At 50.3% G+C, this 16,961-nt stretch overlaps 2 protein-coding genes across 2 annotated transcripts in view; one reads left to right on the plus strand and one right to left on the minus strand.

The window, feature by feature from the left end:
• rad9a (RAD9 checkpoint clamp component A) overlaps positions 1-494 on the plus strand; it is a 13,270-nt gene extending 12,776 nt beyond the window's left edge. The window contains exon 13 of the mRNA XM_088919441.1: positions 127-494. The gene's annotated coding sequence lies outside the window, so the exon portion shown is untranslated. The remainder of the gene's footprint in view (positions 1-126) is intronic.
• tbc1d10c (TBC1 domain family, member 10C) overlaps positions 282-16,961 on the minus strand; it is a 19,752-nt gene continuing 3,072 nt past the window's right edge. The window contains exons 2-10 of the mRNA XM_088919440.1: positions 15,176-15,323; positions 11,307-11,406; positions 9,603-9,710; positions 9,286-9,392; positions 8,968-9,082; positions 8,197-8,262; positions 5,674-5,863; positions 4,810-4,964; positions 282-4,034 (exon numbers count right to left, since the gene is read on the minus strand). Coding sequence (XP_088775566.1) covers positions 624-4,034; positions 4,810-4,964; positions 5,674-5,863; positions 8,197-8,262; positions 8,968-9,082; positions 9,286-9,392; positions 9,603-9,710; positions 11,307-11,406; positions 15,176-15,315 — 4,392 coding nt within the window. The 5' untranslated portion in view covers positions 15,316-15,323 and the 3' untranslated portion in view covers positions 282-623. The remainder of the gene's footprint in view (positions 4,035-4,809; positions 4,965-5,673; positions 5,864-8,196; positions 8,263-8,967; positions 9,083-9,285; positions 9,393-9,602; positions 9,711-11,306; positions 11,407-15,175; positions 15,324-16,961) is intronic.

Raw genomic sequence — 16,961 nt, forward strand, 5'->3', positions numbered from 1 at the left:
TCCAGTCAGTCCAGTTGAACCTGTTACTTCAGTTTCATTTTTGAACTTTGACTTGTTGTCTTCGCACTGGAGGAGGCAGGAAGAGCTGTAGAGCCGTGTGTGATCTGTGACTTGTGTCTTGCTCAGTGCCGCACTCGTGAGAAGAGAGAATGGTCGCCCCAGGCACGAGCCGGGCTGGCACCCCCCCCCGTGAGACGGGGAGAAGGGTTCGACTCCGAGCTCGACGAGAAGATAATTGGAAGCTGGTCTTAGGCAGAAGACGGAGCAAGAGACGAGAAAAATTGAAATTATGATCTTTTTTATTTTAGAAGAATCTCGGATTTAAAAACTGCACTTGTATTTTGTTTTTGTAATAATCACGAGCAATGTTTTATATTACAAAACTAAAACTGTTAAGAGACTTTGTTCTGTATTGTACAACTTCTTTACATTTTAATTTACATTTTCTCTGACACTCTGCTGTATGCCTGTCAAGACAACACAGATGAAGTGTGGGTTTTTCCTGAGTCTTTTGTAAAAGTCTGCTGCTCCTGATGCTCTCTTTGCCACAGGTTGTCTTTGTTTTACACTCTGCACTCGTGGTGCAGGATGAATAGCAAGAAAAGCAAGCAATAAACTTGAAATCAAAAGTAGGTATCAAAATAGGGGGCCGAGTTTCGCTTGGAAACCAAGTTGTCTGTCGTCTTGTTTCCTGGGGGGGGCATATTGTGGCTACACTTGCTGTGCACCTGAAAACTCTTCCCCCTGGTCTGCGGTTTCCTCCTCTCCCTCTCCCTGTCTCTCTCCAGCTTCTGCCTCTCCTTCTCCATCTCCTTCTCCCTCTTCTTCCGAGCTTTCTCCTCTTCCCTCTCTCGCCGTTCCCGCTCCCTCTTCCTCCTCCTCCTCTCCCTGGCGGTGAGCCCCTCTTCCTCAGCGGCTTCTCCTCCTGCCCCTCTTTCGTCTGCTCCATCCATGACGCTGAAGTCCTGGATCACGATGGTGGGTATCGCGTTTGGGGTCTCCTTGCCCTTCGCCTTTTTCTTCTTGCTCTCCTCTCCCGCCGGCTCCCTGTCCTCCCTCGCTTCTTGCTCAGTCTTCGCCTCCTTCTGTCCTTTTGTTTTCTCGGACTTCAGTTTGCGAAAGATCCCAAACCGCTTCGGGGGTGGATTCATGGAATCTTTTGGGATCTCCTGGCTCCCCTTTCTGTCCTGATTCCTGTGCACCGGGGGGGAACTGGGAATGTTTTCTGTGTCCAAGGGATTTTCAGTTTTTAGTTTCTGCTGCTTGGGCACAACAGGATCTGTTAAGATGGATCCACCTGGATGCGCTGGTGTTTTGTCAGCGGGATCTGATCGGACCTCGGGTAGAGCTGGAACCTTATCCACTGATCCTGCTGCAGTATCCAGGTCTGTTTTGGGAAGGGCTTCGTTTGTGCTTTCGGTCGGCTCTGTCTTGGACTCCTTAGTACAGACCCCTTCTGGAGCGAGGCTGGGGGGATCTGGTTCGTTTTGGGCATGGGGTGGGGTGTGTGGAGTTAAGTTGTGATTTGAAGGAGTCGTATCTGGGAGATTTCCACACCCGGCAGCGGCTGTTCCAGTGGGATCTCCAGACGAGGCTCTGGAGGGATTTGACATTGACGACTCCGGTGCTCCGTCAGATGTAGATATAGAAGAATTAGCTACTGGAAGGCTGGGATCAGATTGGACTGGATCTCTGGGTTCTGACTGTTCCTGGGTTGTTGGTAGGGGGTTCACCTCTGAATCACAGATAGGTTCGGGAAGAGTCAGATCTGTTTCAGGTGTCAGAACTTCAGCCTCAGTTGCTCTGTGGTCTATCATATCGGTTCCAACATCAGACTCTGATTGTGACTGAAGCCCCTCGACACACAGGGACTCCTGTCCTGCTGCCTTTGTATTTGCTGTATCTCTTGACTGGTTTTCCTTTGCAGACTGAAAGTCAGCCTCTGATTCTGTTCCTGACATGTCAGACTGCAGCCTCCCCTGAGTTCCTAGGTGTTCCCTAGGGCTTTCAGTCTCCAGGTTTTCCAGGTCAACCTGCACCCCGGTTCCGGGATCTGGAATGTCCGATTCCTTCTGGATTCCATCCGCAGGTCCAGGATGTGTGTTGGATTCCTGCGGGCTGGTGGCCGATCCGGTCGCCACAGCGGTCTCACCCAGACTCGCGGTTGCTGCAGGACCTTGTACTGGCTGGCTGATGTGCACACACGGCTTGTTCCTCGGATCAGGCCGAATTTCCCCCCTTCCACTCTCCAGGCAGGAGGAAGATTTGCTCTTGCGCAGGTTCCCTTCCTCCTGCTCCAAACAGCTGGTGCCGACTAGTTCCCCCCTGTCCCCGTCTTCGAGGAGATCCGTAACGGGCAGCATTCCTGGGCGCCTGTGGCCGTGGTCTGCCGACGAAGGGGGTCTTGTCGTGTTGCTACTTGTTGTGGCCTTTCTCAGGTCAGGAGTTGACTGGCTCAGCCCATGTCTGCACATGTTTTGGGGAAGAGATGGGATGGTCAGAGTATCTGGATGAGGAGTCGGAGCAGCAGGCTGGCAGCTTGCTGTGTTCCCTTCTCCCTGTTCCAGGTGGGCGGGCTCACCAGGGAGCAGGACTTGTGCTGTCTGCTCTGTATTGGCGTCAGTCGTGCCCTCCCTGGAAGCAGTTGTGCCACTGTAGCAGTTTGGGGTGTCACCCTGGCCTCGACTGACACCATCGCACTGATCTGTAGCTGATGTGGTGTCGTCTGCATCAGTATAGCACTCAGAGGTGTGTCTGTCACCTGCATCTGCTACGTGTGCTTCTGTGTCCTTAGTTACTTCAGAGTTGGGCTCTTTGGAAAAGTCACTGTGATCATCTGCTAGTTGACCAGAATTGGTAGGCAACAGCCCCAGTCCCTCTGCTGAACTAGGTCCTACAGGGATCGGGCCAGGAGCCTGCAATGTGCTGCCATGCTCTGCTCTGGTTTCAGTGCCATTTTCTAAAACGTTGCCGAGATCTGCAGCGGTCTCGCCCCGGTCAGCAGCAGGAGCCAACTGAGCCTGTTCCAGAGCTGGCCCCTCAGCGGGGGCTGGTGTATCCTGTCTAGTTGTCTGTTCCTCTGCCAGGCGGGACTGCTCAGCTGTTGCTTTGGTGTCAGCGGTGGTGCTCCGAGACGACTCCTCTGCTGTTCCGCAGTGATGCTGCTGGCTGCTGTCTCCAGATTCATCCCGCTCTGCTTCACTGTGACCAGCTGTCACTTCGCAAGACTCTCTCGCCAGTTCTCCGTGATCCCTGCTCACTGCGGTCGATCTCTCCAACACTTGACTGTGGCCAGTGCCGATTTCGCTGGAGGGTTCTAACACCTCACTCTGATTTTCATTAATGTGGACCGGTTCCTCTGCTGATTTATTATGAGGCTCAGTAAGCTCATTCATTCGGACCGGTTCCTCTGCTGTTTTACTGTGAGGCTCGGTAAGCTCTTTCATTCGGACCGGTTCCTCTGCTGTTTTACTGTGAGGCTCGGTAAGCTCATTCATTCGGACCGGTTCCTCTGCTGTTTTACTGTGAGGCTCAGTAACCTCAGCTGGCTTCACGGCTGCTCCAGTGTGGTCTGCAGCAGCTCGGCTCAGTTCCCCAGAGGGGGTTGTGTGTGAGAGGTCCTGGCTCTCGCACATTGTCAGTTCCTCTTTCTTCCCTTCCAGGTCTCTCTCTCTCAACCCATTGCCCACACACACCGGTCTGCCAGGCCCCAGCGCTCCGTCTGCGTTGGGATTATGGCCCAGGTCCGTGTTCTCGGAATTCGATCCCGTGCGCAACAGCTCAGTCTGCGTCCGGCTGCCTTTGTGCTTCTTGTTGGGGACCGAGGAGTGTGAGGGATTAGTGAGGTTCCCCTGCTTCCTCTCCCTCCTCACCCTCTCCTCCTCCTCCCTCCTGACTTTTTCCCAGGCTGCTCTGTAACCGTGACATCGACTCCGGGGGTCAAAGGTTGACTGCGGTCGGTCAGCCCGCCAGCGCTCCAGCTCCTTCTCTGTCTCCTTCTCTACGTCCTTCACCGAGAGAGAGACTGCACACACCTGGAAAGAGAGAAGAAGAGGATCACTTTAGTGGCCATATACAATTTCTTGCGTTAAGAATTTGTCTTTTCACAGACCCCAGCTTGCTCTCCATGAGACACACAGACAGGGAGAGAGAAGCTTGGGGTCAGAGTGCAGGTTCAGCCACCCCCAGAGCAGTTGGGGTTAAGGGCCTTGCTCAGGGGCCCAACAGAGTAGGATTCCTCTGCCAGCCATGGGATTTGAGAGATCTGAACTGCCCTGGGGGAGACGTGTCATCTCAGCGCCCAGGGAGTGGTACACTCTCGTCTGTCTCAGCGTCTCTCGGGTCTTTCGAACGAAAGCCCTGATCCTGACCTTAAACCCCGAACGCCCGTTTCCCGGACTTGCCGTGACCCTGTTCTGCCTGTTCTGCCTGGAACGTCCCCGTGGCTCATCCTCCTGCCGGTATAACCAGCCTTCTCCCTGCCCGATTCAGCTCTGCCTGCCTGCTTATTCTGAACTTCTGCTCTCCGCCTTTTCTTTCCCTCCTCTTCTCGGCAGCCTCCGGCAGGCTCCCGAAATCACCGAGCACCGGCAGTTGGATGGCCTGCCTGTTGTAAGACGCAGCTGTCAGCCCGAGCAACCGCATCGTAACAAGCTTTTTTCAGGGGCGATTCGGAATGAGCTGCTTCACGTGGTGTACATAAGCACGGCCCCACCTGGGCTTGACCCGGCAGCTGAAAGCTGTGAGGAAAAGGAGACCCATTTCATCCACACGTTCACCCTTATCCTCTCACTCTGTCTTCCCGCCCACCTCTTCGATGAATGTGTCCTCCTGCAGGTTCTTGTCATTGATAGTGCGCAGTCGCTCCAGAGTCTCCATCTGCCCATCACACTCCTTCGTTTTCTCAGAGGACCCTAAAGCCATCCGCACCAGGACTACAGCTACCTTGAACAACACCTTCACTCCTGAGAGAGACAGGAATTGATAGAGTACATTAACACTGCACTGAGAGAGAGGGGTTAATACAGTCCAGACACACTGACTGGACACTACAGGACATTAACACTGCACTGAGAGAGAGGGGTTAATACAGTACAGACACACTGACTGGACACTACAGGACATTAACACTGCACTGAGAGAGAGGGGTTAATACAGTACAGACACACTGACTGGACACTACAGTACATTAACACTGCACTGAGAGAGAGGGGTTAATACAGTCCAGACACACTGACTGGACACTACAGGACATTAACACTGCACTGAGAGAGAGGGGTTAATACAGTCCAGACACACTGACTGGACACTCCAGTACATTAACACTGCACTGAGAGAGAGGGGTTAATACAGTCCAGACCCACTGACTGGACACTCCAGTACATTAACACTGCACTGAGAGAGAGGGGTTAATACAGTCCAGACCCACTGACTGGACACTACAGGACATTAACACTGCACTGAGAGAGAGGGGTTAATACAGTACAGACACACTGACTGGACACTACAGTACATTAACACTGCACTGAGAGAGAGGGGTTAATACAGTCCAGACACTGTAGAGAGACAGACTGAGCCCTGAGTGATGTCCCTGGCTGGGTGTTAACTGTAATCCGACCAGGCTGCTGTGATCACTGGGGGCCGGAGAGAGGCGAGAGGGGGAGGCGCACTGACCCTCGGAGAAGAAGATGTCCCACACCCTGAGCAGCGTGTTGAAGGGCAGGTTGCGGGTGTACAGGCACATGAACCAGTCGGTCAGGTACATCAGCGGCTCCACCCCGTGCTTGCGCAGGTGTTTGTCAGCCACGGGACATGCCCTCCGCAGCACGCTGGAGAACAGCCGCGAGTCGAACAGCACCCCCTCCTGCAGAGACAGGGGAATAGCTGTGTCTCCACCATGTTACAGACTTTTTCAGCTGCTTACACGCAGGTCCTGAAAGGTTGTCCACATTTTCCCAAACAGTGAATACAAACCCCACAACAAGTAGTGTGGTTTGGGAAACACTAGATCATTTTGATTGTGTACAAAATGTAAATGTCAGGCACAATGAATGTGCAAACTAGTGCCTGCAGATCTCTGGTGCTGACACGCAAACCAATCAAGTGAGTCGCGTGGAACATGAGGAATTCAGTCGTTTCACAGCTGAAAACAACCCTTCCCGTGTGTGTGCATCCTTACCTGAACCGTGAACCAACCACGAGAGAGATGTGAACAGCTGATCATCTGTGTCTCTTTCTTTTACACTTTAATATGAAACTTGGTTTTCATTTAGTTGGATCACTCCTGTTTGATGATGTCCTGGATTTACAGATGCAGCCACTCAGAATGCTTGAGGTGCAATGTGGTGAGCCACAAAAAACATGCTGCAAGGTTACTGAAAGGTAATGCCCAACACCTCAGTTTTTCAAGTAACCTGATGCAAGGCTGCAGTACTCTGTGAAACTGCCAGGTGGCGCAGTGAATCTTTAACGTGTCACAGCTGCATGTGGCTGTCACACAATTCTTAATAATAATAATTGCTTACACTTATACAGCACTTTTCTGGACACTCCACTCAAAGCGCTTTACAGGTAATGGGGATCCCCTCCACCCCCACCAGTGTGCAGCCCCACCTGGATGATGCGACGGCAGCCATAGTGCACCAGAACACTCACCACACACCAGCTCTCAGTGGGGAGGAGAGCAGAGTAATGAAGCCAATTCATAGATGGGGATTATTAGGAGGCCATGATTGGTAAGGGCCAATGGGAAATTTGGCCAGGAGACCGGGATACACCCTTACTCTTTTCGAGAAACGCCCTGGGATTTTTAATGACCACAGAGAGTCAGGACCTCGGTTTTACGTCTCATCCAAAGGACAGCACCTGTTTACAGTATAGGGTCTCCATCACTATACTGGGGCATTAGGACCCACATGGACAGCAGGGTGAGCGCCCCCTGCTGGCCCCACTAACACCTCTTCCAGCAGCAGCCTTAGTTTTTCCCAGGAGGTCTCCTATCCAGGTACTGACCAGGCTCACACCTGCTGAGCTTCAGTGGGTTGCCAGTTTTTTAATAATAAAAATTAAATGTGTATTAACCCATTAGTGCTTTCCTGCACTACTCATACTATACAGAAACACTTACTGTACACACTTTCTTGTTTTTTAAATTAAATACAGTATACAGAATTATTAATAACTGTGTATGAACAGTAACTTACAAAAAACTTTTACATTTTAGGTTTTGACTGTAAAATATATTATGCACAGTGGGTGTAAAAACATATCATATTTATAAACAAATAAACACTTAAAAAAACACATAAAAGTGGCCAGTAGCACTGGATAAAAATAGCAAGTCAGCAATGTAAAGGGTTTTCTTTAAGGAAACCACATTTTTGCCACAACAATGCGGCAGTAATTCCGAAAACATATTTTTGATTTATAATAAGATGTTTTCAGTTTGTTTTTCTATAATTTTGTGGACGGTTTTATTGTAGCACTGATTACAATATGACATTGTTTCCCTTTCTGTATGGCCATTGGTTTAATTTTACTGACTGAAAACTGTGAGGACCCTGGTGCTGATATACTGTCAGTGTGTTATATTGTGTGTGGGAATGTCCTTATTCACAGCAACACTGCTGATCTACTGTAGTTAGAGCTTCAGTGAGCTGAACTAGAGGAACAAGCACTCTGGCTCATATTGATGTTGATAGTATTGTGTCGGGAGCTGTTTAAACACTGAGAGAGAGAGCTTCCATTTACCCACACTGTTGTACTGGCTGGTAGATTTTGAGCCTTCTGTAAGATATTTTGAGTGCCTCAGGGCATTTTGCACTGGTAATGTGCTATTTTTACTAAAAGATATAGAGTGTGGGGATGTATGTTCACTGTTTTAACATTGTCAATTCTGTTTCAAGAACTGTATTTAAGCAATTGAGAAAAACTACAGGGCATTAAAACTGCACTGAGAGAGAGAGGGGTTAATACAGTCCAGACCCACTGACTGGACACTACAGTATATTAACACTGCACTGAGAGAGAGGGGTTAATACAGTACAGACACACTGACTGGACACTACAGTACATTAACACTGCATTGAGAGAGAGGGGTTAATACAGTACAGACACATTGAGTAGACTGAGAGTTTGAGTAAACAAATTGAGCATCAAACTAATAGTGAAGCAATATTTGTATTGGCAGACTCTTACCAGCAGGGGGCTGTAATATCCAGGCAGGTATTGTTCACTGATCTGAACCAGACACCAGAACGCCTCCTGTTCATACAGATGGACTGAGAGTGAATATCTGTTTTTCTTCCAACAGAATGGCTGACTGATATGCAGTCTGACACCCACTCACACAGATGGACAGGAGGACTAATACTTTAGGAAACATTCTTAAAAACATAGATTTTAAACCAAGGAATGTTGTGTTAAAATTGAATTGAGTCTCTTTAGTCTGAAGGCAGTGTCTGACACTGACAGGCTGGAGGAACTAAGTCTCTTTAGTCTGAAGGCAGTGTCCCACACTGACAGACTGAAGGCACTGAGTCTCTTTAGTTTGAAGGGAGTGTCCCACACTGACAGGCTGAAGGAACTGAGTCTCTTCAGTCTGAAGGGAGTGTCCCATACTGACAGCCTGAAGGAACTAAGTCTCTTCAGTCTTGAACAGAGAAGATTATGAAGGGACCTAATACACGTATATAAATTCCTCAAAGCCAATCCAGGGGACTTTTTCTGTTGACAGAGCAAAACAAAGTGGACAACATAAGTGAGAACAGGAGGCACTTCTGTACACACAGGATTGTGGGAGTGTGGAGAAACCTGCCCAGCCCAACAAGCTTGATGGGCTCAACGGCCTCCTCATCTGTAACTCTTGTAATGTTCTTATCAGGACTGGCAGGCTCATGCAGACGAACAGCCAGACTGACACGTACTCAGACATTCACTCAGAGCGGCACAGACAGACACAGCAGTTACCTCTGCTGGCATGTTCATCAGCAGCACAGCAGCCACGGGTCCTTGTCCCTGACAGTAGCCCTCCTCAGGCCTGAACTGAGTGTAGGCCTTCAAGACCCGGAAGAGGCCCTGCTGACTGCCCGATTAAAAATATGTCATCAAAAAGAACTGCAGTAATACCAATACACAAGGGAATAATACAGTAAGGCTACAGCAGCTAGTACAGTTATTAATACAGTAGTCATAATGCTTCAAGTAGTAGAGTTCATAATACAGTAAAATCATACTGCAGGAAGTAAAGCTAATAATATAGAAGTAATAGTAGCAAGAGTGACTCACCCGTGACCATCTCTGGAGAGAAACATCTCATGAAAAGGAAATTGACGATCTATATCCCTCTCAATCACATCAACCCAACTCTGTAAGGCTTCAGAGGAGTCCAGCATCTGAGAGAGAAAGAGGATAATACAGTACAGACACTCACTGAACACTACAGTACATTAACACTGCACTGAGAGAGAGGGGTTAATACAGTACAGACATTGACTGGACACTACAGTACATTAACACTGCACTGAGAGAGAGGGGTTAATACAGTACAGACACACTGACTGACAGGACTCTGGTAGCTGGGACTACCTGGACATACAGTATACCTCGTATATTTTATTATATGTGCTCATCTTTGCAGTGGCAGCACAGAGGAGTGGCCAACATCTGGCCCTAAGGGACGGTGGGATACCTTTCCGGCACTGACTTTTGACCTACAAAACATACAGGTGAGTTAGAGAGTGATACTGCTCACACAGCGCAGGAATGAATTACTGCTGTAAACTACATTAAGGCACTGTGTAGTACACATGGTACTGTACATGCCCCATCTGATATCTTCACTTTAACAAGTAATGAACTGTTACTACTGAACAAGAAAAGGTAGTATGTTACATACTATGTTACACACCTGTATAGGTACACATCATATACACAGTACACAAAACTGTATAGGTAATACTACACACACGGTACACACACCTGTAGGTACAGACTATACACATACAAAGTACACACACAGTACACAAACACTACACAAAACAGTATAAGTAATTATACACACACAGTGCACAAACCTGCACAGGTGCACACTATATGCATCTCTACAGATACATAGTATACACCCACACAATACACACACAGTATACACACCTATATAAGTGCACACTACAAACACTACACAGACACAGTACACAGGTAGACACTACAAAACAGTACACACAGCTGTACAGGCACACACTACACTGAATACACACACCTGTACAGGTACACAGTATACACTCACAGTATGCACACCTGTAGGTACAGACTATACACATACACAGTACACACAGAGTACACAAACACTACACACACAGTAAACATACCTGCGCAAAAATAAATACACATCTGTACAGATACATAGTATACACCCACACAATACACACATAGTATACACACCTGTACAAGTGCACACTACAAACACTACACAGCTGAACAGGTAGACACTACAGACACACACCTGGACAGGTACACACTATACACAAACAGTACACACAGCTGGACAGGTATACAATATAGACACAGTACACACACCTGTACAGGTACACAGTATACACACACCTGGACAGGTAAACACTATACACTCACAGTACACACACCTGGACAGGTACACACTATACACACACAGTACACACATCTGGAAAGGTGCACACCACACACACAGTACACACAGCTGTACAGGTACACACTACACACACAGTATACACACCTGGACATGTACACACTACACACACAGTATACACACCGGGACAGGTACACACTACACACACACAGTACACACACCTGTGCAGGTACACACTATACACACACAGTACACAGACCTGGACAGGTACACACTATACACACACAGTACACACAGCTGTACAGGTACACACTACACACACAGTATACACACCTGGACATGTACACACTACACACACAGTACACACAGCTGTACAGGTACACACTACACACACAGTATACACACCTGGACAGGTACACACTACACACACAGTACACACAGCTGTACAGGTACACACTACACACACAGTATACACACCTGGACAGGTACACACTACACACACAGTACACACAGCTGTACAGGTACACACTACACACACACAGTACACACACCTGGACAGTTACACACTACACACACACAGTACACACACCTGGACATGTACACACTACACACACACAGTACACACACCTGGACAGTTACACACTACACACACATTGCACAGACAGTCCACAGTCAAGATCACTAGTGCTCAGTGGCTGGGCTGGACCTTGCTGCTTTTCTTCAGTAGGAAGCGGTCCCAGTGGCTGATGATCTCCAGCCACTTGGCCTCTCTCTGACGGATGACCTCAGGAGGCGGCCCTTCACAGCTGACAGAGAGAAAGTCATCGGCTCGTTAACACACTCTCGTTCTGGTGCCATACAGACGGAGCATGGTCCTTAACAACAGGTACACACAATACAAACACTGGTGAAGTCCGTGTGTCCGAAATTGAACCAGGACAGAAATCCAGTGATGTGTATGGGAAGGAGCACTGCTGCCTCACAGCTCCTGGGCCCTTCTGTGTGGAGCCTGCATGTTCTGCCTGTGTCCACTCTGGACACGAGTGCTCCAGGCTGCTCTCACTGCTCTCCAGAGTCATGCTGGCTAGGTTAATGAATTAATCAGTTAATTGGTTATCCATGCGCACAGTTCTGCCTTGTGCCCTGAGTACGCCGAGCCAGGCTGGACTGGGCTACTACCACCCAATCAGGGTGTGCCGAACGGCTTCTCGTGTGTGAGCCATCTCGTGCTTTTCTGGCCTGGCGGCAGAGTCACCGGAAGCCCCCTCTGTTCTTCAGAAAGCTGGCGGGGTTCCCAGTTATAATCACAATCTTCATCATCAACCCATTCAATTATCCAAAAGTTGCTTATTCCCAGTATGAATCATGGCAGCCCAGAGCCTATCTCAGCAACAACTGGGACAGGATGCCCTTCCCGCACAGGGTACACATTCCCCAGAGGAATGGCCATTGGTAAACTGGAAGAACATGCAAACTCCACACAGACAGACACCCCAGTCCAGAATCCAGCCCAGCTGGGAGATATCAGTGCTAATTAATCTGCAACACCCTCACCCAGTGGATTTTACTCACTCCACGGTGGTGTCCGTGTTTTAACCTTCCGAAAGCTTGACCTTTCAAGACCACACAGAGACATGTTCTGCCCCTTTTAAATCCGATTTCCCCCCTTCTTCTTCAGATCCGGTCTCTGCTCTCCTGCTGCCGGGCTGTGCCAATTCGGTCATGATGAGCACACCCCCGCCCCCCCAAGACCCCCTTATCTTCTCCGACAGCCTTGTTCCAATAAGCCGGCTCCCCACATTTTTCCATCCTGTGCGGGGAACAGAGGGATTTTTCCACTCGGAGGCTGAATTTTGGGCTCTGCTCAGCTGACATCTGGAACGCGGTAATGCTCGACGCCCAACCCCCCCGACGCGACACCATCTGGATTGAATCTTCCCTTCTGCGTCCCCCCGGCCCCTCTGCTTCTCACGTCCTCGGCATCTGGACGCAATTTGGACGTCTTTGCGGGCTCCAGTCGTCTTCCCTGGTGCCGCTCAGCTCGACTCCGCGGCCGGCGTTCCTGTACTCCTGAGACCTGGCTATGGATGACAGCTCTGCGGCGCTCGGATCAGCTCTCCGATCAGGAAGAAAAGTTCAGCCTGGTGTCTTCCATTACCCACGATCCCTGGGACTGCGAGCACAGTGGGGCGCCGCTTTCCCCCAGACGGCATCCCAATGCCCCGATGATTCCATGTTGTATTAGATTTTCTAATTAGGACATGTAAACATGAGAACGATTACACACGAGAGGAGGTCATTCCGCCCATCCAGCCCGGCTGGACGTTAGAGGCTTGTTGCCAGGGGGGATCTCATCCAGCGTTTTCTTGAAAGGAGGTGGTGGGAGTGTGGAACAAGCTGCCCAGCCATGTGGTTGGAGCCGATGCTCTGGTTGCTTTCAAGAAACAGCTGGATGAGATCCTCCGGTTGGGACAGGAGGTGCTTCTTTACACAAAGGGTGGTGGAAGTGTGGAACAAGCTGCCCAGCCATGTGGTTGGAGCCGATGCTCTGGTTGCTTTCAAGAAACAGCTGGATGAAATCCTCCGGTAGGGACAGGAGGTGCCTCTTTACACAAAGGGTGGTGGGAGTGTGGAACAAGCTGCCCAGCCATGTGGTTGGAGCTGATGACCTGGTTGCTTTCAAGAAACAGCTGGATGAGATCCTCCGGTTGGGACAGGAGGTGCTTCTTTACACAAAGGGTGGTGGGAGTGTGGAACAAGCTGCCCAGCCATGTGGTTGGAGCCGATGCTCTGGTTGCTTTCAAGAAACAGCTGGATGAAATCCTCCGGTAGGGACAGGAGGTGCCTCTTTACACAAAGGGTGGTGGGAGTGTGGAACAAGCTGCCCAGCCATGTGGTTGGAGCTGATGACCTGGTTGCTTTCAAGAAACAGCTGGATGAGATCCTCCGGTTGGGACAGGAGGTGCCTCTTTACACAAAGGGTGGTGGGAGTGTGGAACAAGCTGCCCAGCCACGTGGTTGGAGCCGATGCTCTGGTTGCTTTCAAGAAACAGCTGGATGAAATCCTCCGGTAGGGACAGGAGGTGCTTCTTTACACAAAGGGTGGTGGGAGTGTGGAACAAGCTGCACAGCCATGTGGTTGGAGCCGATGCTCTGGTTGCTTTCAAGAAACAGCTGGATGAGATCCTCCGGTTGGGACAGGAGGTGCTTCTTTACACAAAGGGTGGTGGAAGTGTGGAACAAGCTGCCCAGCCATGTGGTTGGAGCCGATGCTCTGGTTGCTTTCAAGAAACAGCTGGATGAAATCCTCCGGTAGGGACAGGAGGTGCCTCTTTACACAAAGGGTGGTGGGAGTGTGGAACAAGCTGCCCAGCCATGTGGTTGGAGCTGATGACCTGGTTGCTTTCAAGAAACAGCTGGATGAGATCCTCCGGTTGGGACAGGAGGTGCTTCTTTACACAAAGGGTGGTGGGAGTGTGGAACAAGCTGCCCAGCCATGTGGTTGGAGCCGATGCTCTGGTTGCTTTCAAGAAACAGCTGGATGAAATCCTCCGGTAGGGACAGGAGGTGCCTCTTTACACAAAGGGTGGTGGGAGTGTGGAACAAGCTGCCCAGCCATGTGGTTGGAGCTGATGACCTGGTTGCTTTCAAGAAACAGCTGGATGAGATCCTCCGGTTGGGACAGGAGGTGCTTCTTTACACAAAGGGTGGTGGGAGTGTGGAACAAGCTGCCCAGCCATGTGGTTGGAGCTGATGACCTGGTTGCTTTCAAGAAACAGCTGGATGAGATCCTCCGGTTGGGACAGGAGATGCTTCTTTACACAAAGGGTGGTGGGAGTGTGGAACAAGCTGCCCAGCCATGTGGTTGGAGCCGATGCTCTGGTTGCTTTCAAGAAACAGCTGGATGAGATCCTCCGGTTGGGACAGGAGGTGCTTCTTTACACAAAAGGTGGTGGGAGTGTGGAACACGCTACCCAGCCATGTGTACTTTGTCTGACTAAATAGTTGGAGGAGATTCATCCATTTTCTAACAGCTTTATCCAGAACAGGGTCACAGGAGAGCCACAGGGCACACTCAGACACCAGGGCCAATTTTCCCAGAATCCAATTGATCTAACCAGCAGGTCCTGGGACAGTGGGAGGAAACCAGAGCACCCGGAGGAAACCCGCAAGAAAACGGGGAGACTGCACCAACTCCACACAGACAGCACCCCAGTGAACCCTGACCTCCAGCGCTGTGAGGCAGCAATTCTAACCACTGCGACACCGTGCCGCCCGTCCGGGCATCAGTTAACGACAACACATGCTGGATGGGCCGAAAGGCCTCTTGTTCTGATGCTCCTATGATTGTGCAGTGAGCATCTCTGCTGCCAGCTCCACTGCGAGGAGGACAGGCGCTGCGCCGGGGGCCACAGCTTGATAAACAGGAAACAGGAAAACCGCACACTGACGAGGTACAGGCATCTCCACGGCGACCGCACAGGAAGCGCCTCGAGAGCGAGGAAGAGGCAGACGTGCAGAGAGAGAGAGACCCGGAGTTCAGTACTGATCAGGGACGACACCATCGACACTCACTCTGAAGAAAGTCCGGTTCCCAGGATGAAGCCAAACCTGTCTGTCTCTCGGGCTGGCACCCCAGTGCTGAGCTGAGAAATGGCATCGGAACCGGAGCCAGAGTCACAGTCTGGATCTGTCGTGGCCGAAACGTTCTCCATCACACCCCCTGACAGAGAGAGAAGGGTGAATACATTCCAGACACACTGACTGGACACTCCAGGACATTAACACTGCACTGAGAGAGAGGGGTTAATACAGTCCAGACACACTGACTGGACACTCCAGGACATTAACACTGCACTGAGAGAGAGGGGTTAATACAGTCCAGACACACTGACTGGACACTACAGGACATTAACACTGCACTGAGAGAGAGGGGTTAATACAGTCCAGACACACTGACTGGACACTACAGGACATTAACACTGCACTGAGAGAGAGGGGTTAATACAGTCCAGACACACTGACTGGACACTACAGGACATTAACACTGCACTGAGAGAGAGGTGATGACAGTTTTATTTAGATACTTTTTATCAATAGCTAAATGCTGCTATTACAAACAACCAACAACAACAAGTCTCTGTGGCCTGAAACTGTGGACTCATGGAATTGGCTCTCATACCAGTGTGTGCTGGGCTACAGAACTGTCATATATGGTTTGGAAGAAGACACCCGCTGGAAGAGGCTGTGAGCCCCTGAGAAACATTTAGATCCAGGGAGTGTGGGAGTCTGTAACACACTGGAATCCACAGGGAAGAGCCTTTAAAAATGTGCACAGGAGGCACAAAAGGCTGTGGGAGTGTGGAATAAGCTGCCCAGCCCTGATGTTGAAGCCGATACCCTGACTTCTTTTAACAGACAACTGGATGAGGTCCTGGAATCCATTAACTACTAACTACTTCATGGGCTAGACGGGCTAATCTCTTTTACATATAATGACAGAAACTGATAAAAGAAAATGGAACAGGACATTTGGAGGCAATATCAGAAAAGAGGCACCCTGCTGCGTATGAAATCCTGGGGCTAATTGATCCAAGGTTCTCATCTGGCCGTTTCTTGAAAGAATGCAGGGTATTTTCTTCAACAACATGGCTGGGCAGCTCGTTCCACACTCCCACCGTGCTTTGTGTAAAGAAGCACCTCCTGAGCTCATACTGAAGTACCCTTCCACAGGGATTTGTGCTCTAGTGTGCAAAGCACCCTGAACTACAGTTCTTGCAGGCCTGCACGTTTACACAGTGACCTGAGACCATACCGCTCTCGGGGCAGACAGGTTTGCGTTAGTTCTCCCAGAGAGAGCTCGGAAAGAGAGTTTACTCGTCCGGACAACACCGACACGAGCCTCTGTCACGTCGCGTTTTCTGTGACGCACCGGGGAGCAGCCTGCAGCGGGCCCCTGTGTGACGTCACCACGTGATCCGGAAACCGCAGGAAGCGTGTGAGCTGTGAACGTTACTGGTAAAACGGCACCTTCTTTCGAGGAGCGGCTGGGCTGTGCCTGCCATCAGGCCAGTTCACCGTCACCGTGGTCTTTTAACACTGCCCAACTTCACAGAGGCCGCACCCACCGGCAAAACGTAAAAATAGGGGGGTTGGGTCCTTTTAAAGAGTCAGAGCCCGTCTGTAGGCGTTGACGTCCTGTTTTGGGGCTTTAAACTTTGACATCCTCACACCTCCCTCCTCTTCCTGGCCGACGAAAGCCGCTGCAGGACGAGCAGCGGGCGACAGGCCGGAGAGCGCGGCTCGCGAACGATCCGTTACTGTTTGAACGACTTACTCGGGCGAATCCCAGGGATTGACT

The sequence above is a fragment of the Atractosteus spatula genome, chromosome 6 (genome assembly GCF_055471065.1).
Source record: "Atractosteus spatula isolate fAtrSpa1 chromosome 6, fAtrSpa1.hap1, whole genome shotgun sequence".
NCBI lineage: Eukaryota > Metazoa > Chordata > Actinopteri > Semionotiformes > Lepisosteidae > Atractosteus > Atractosteus spatula.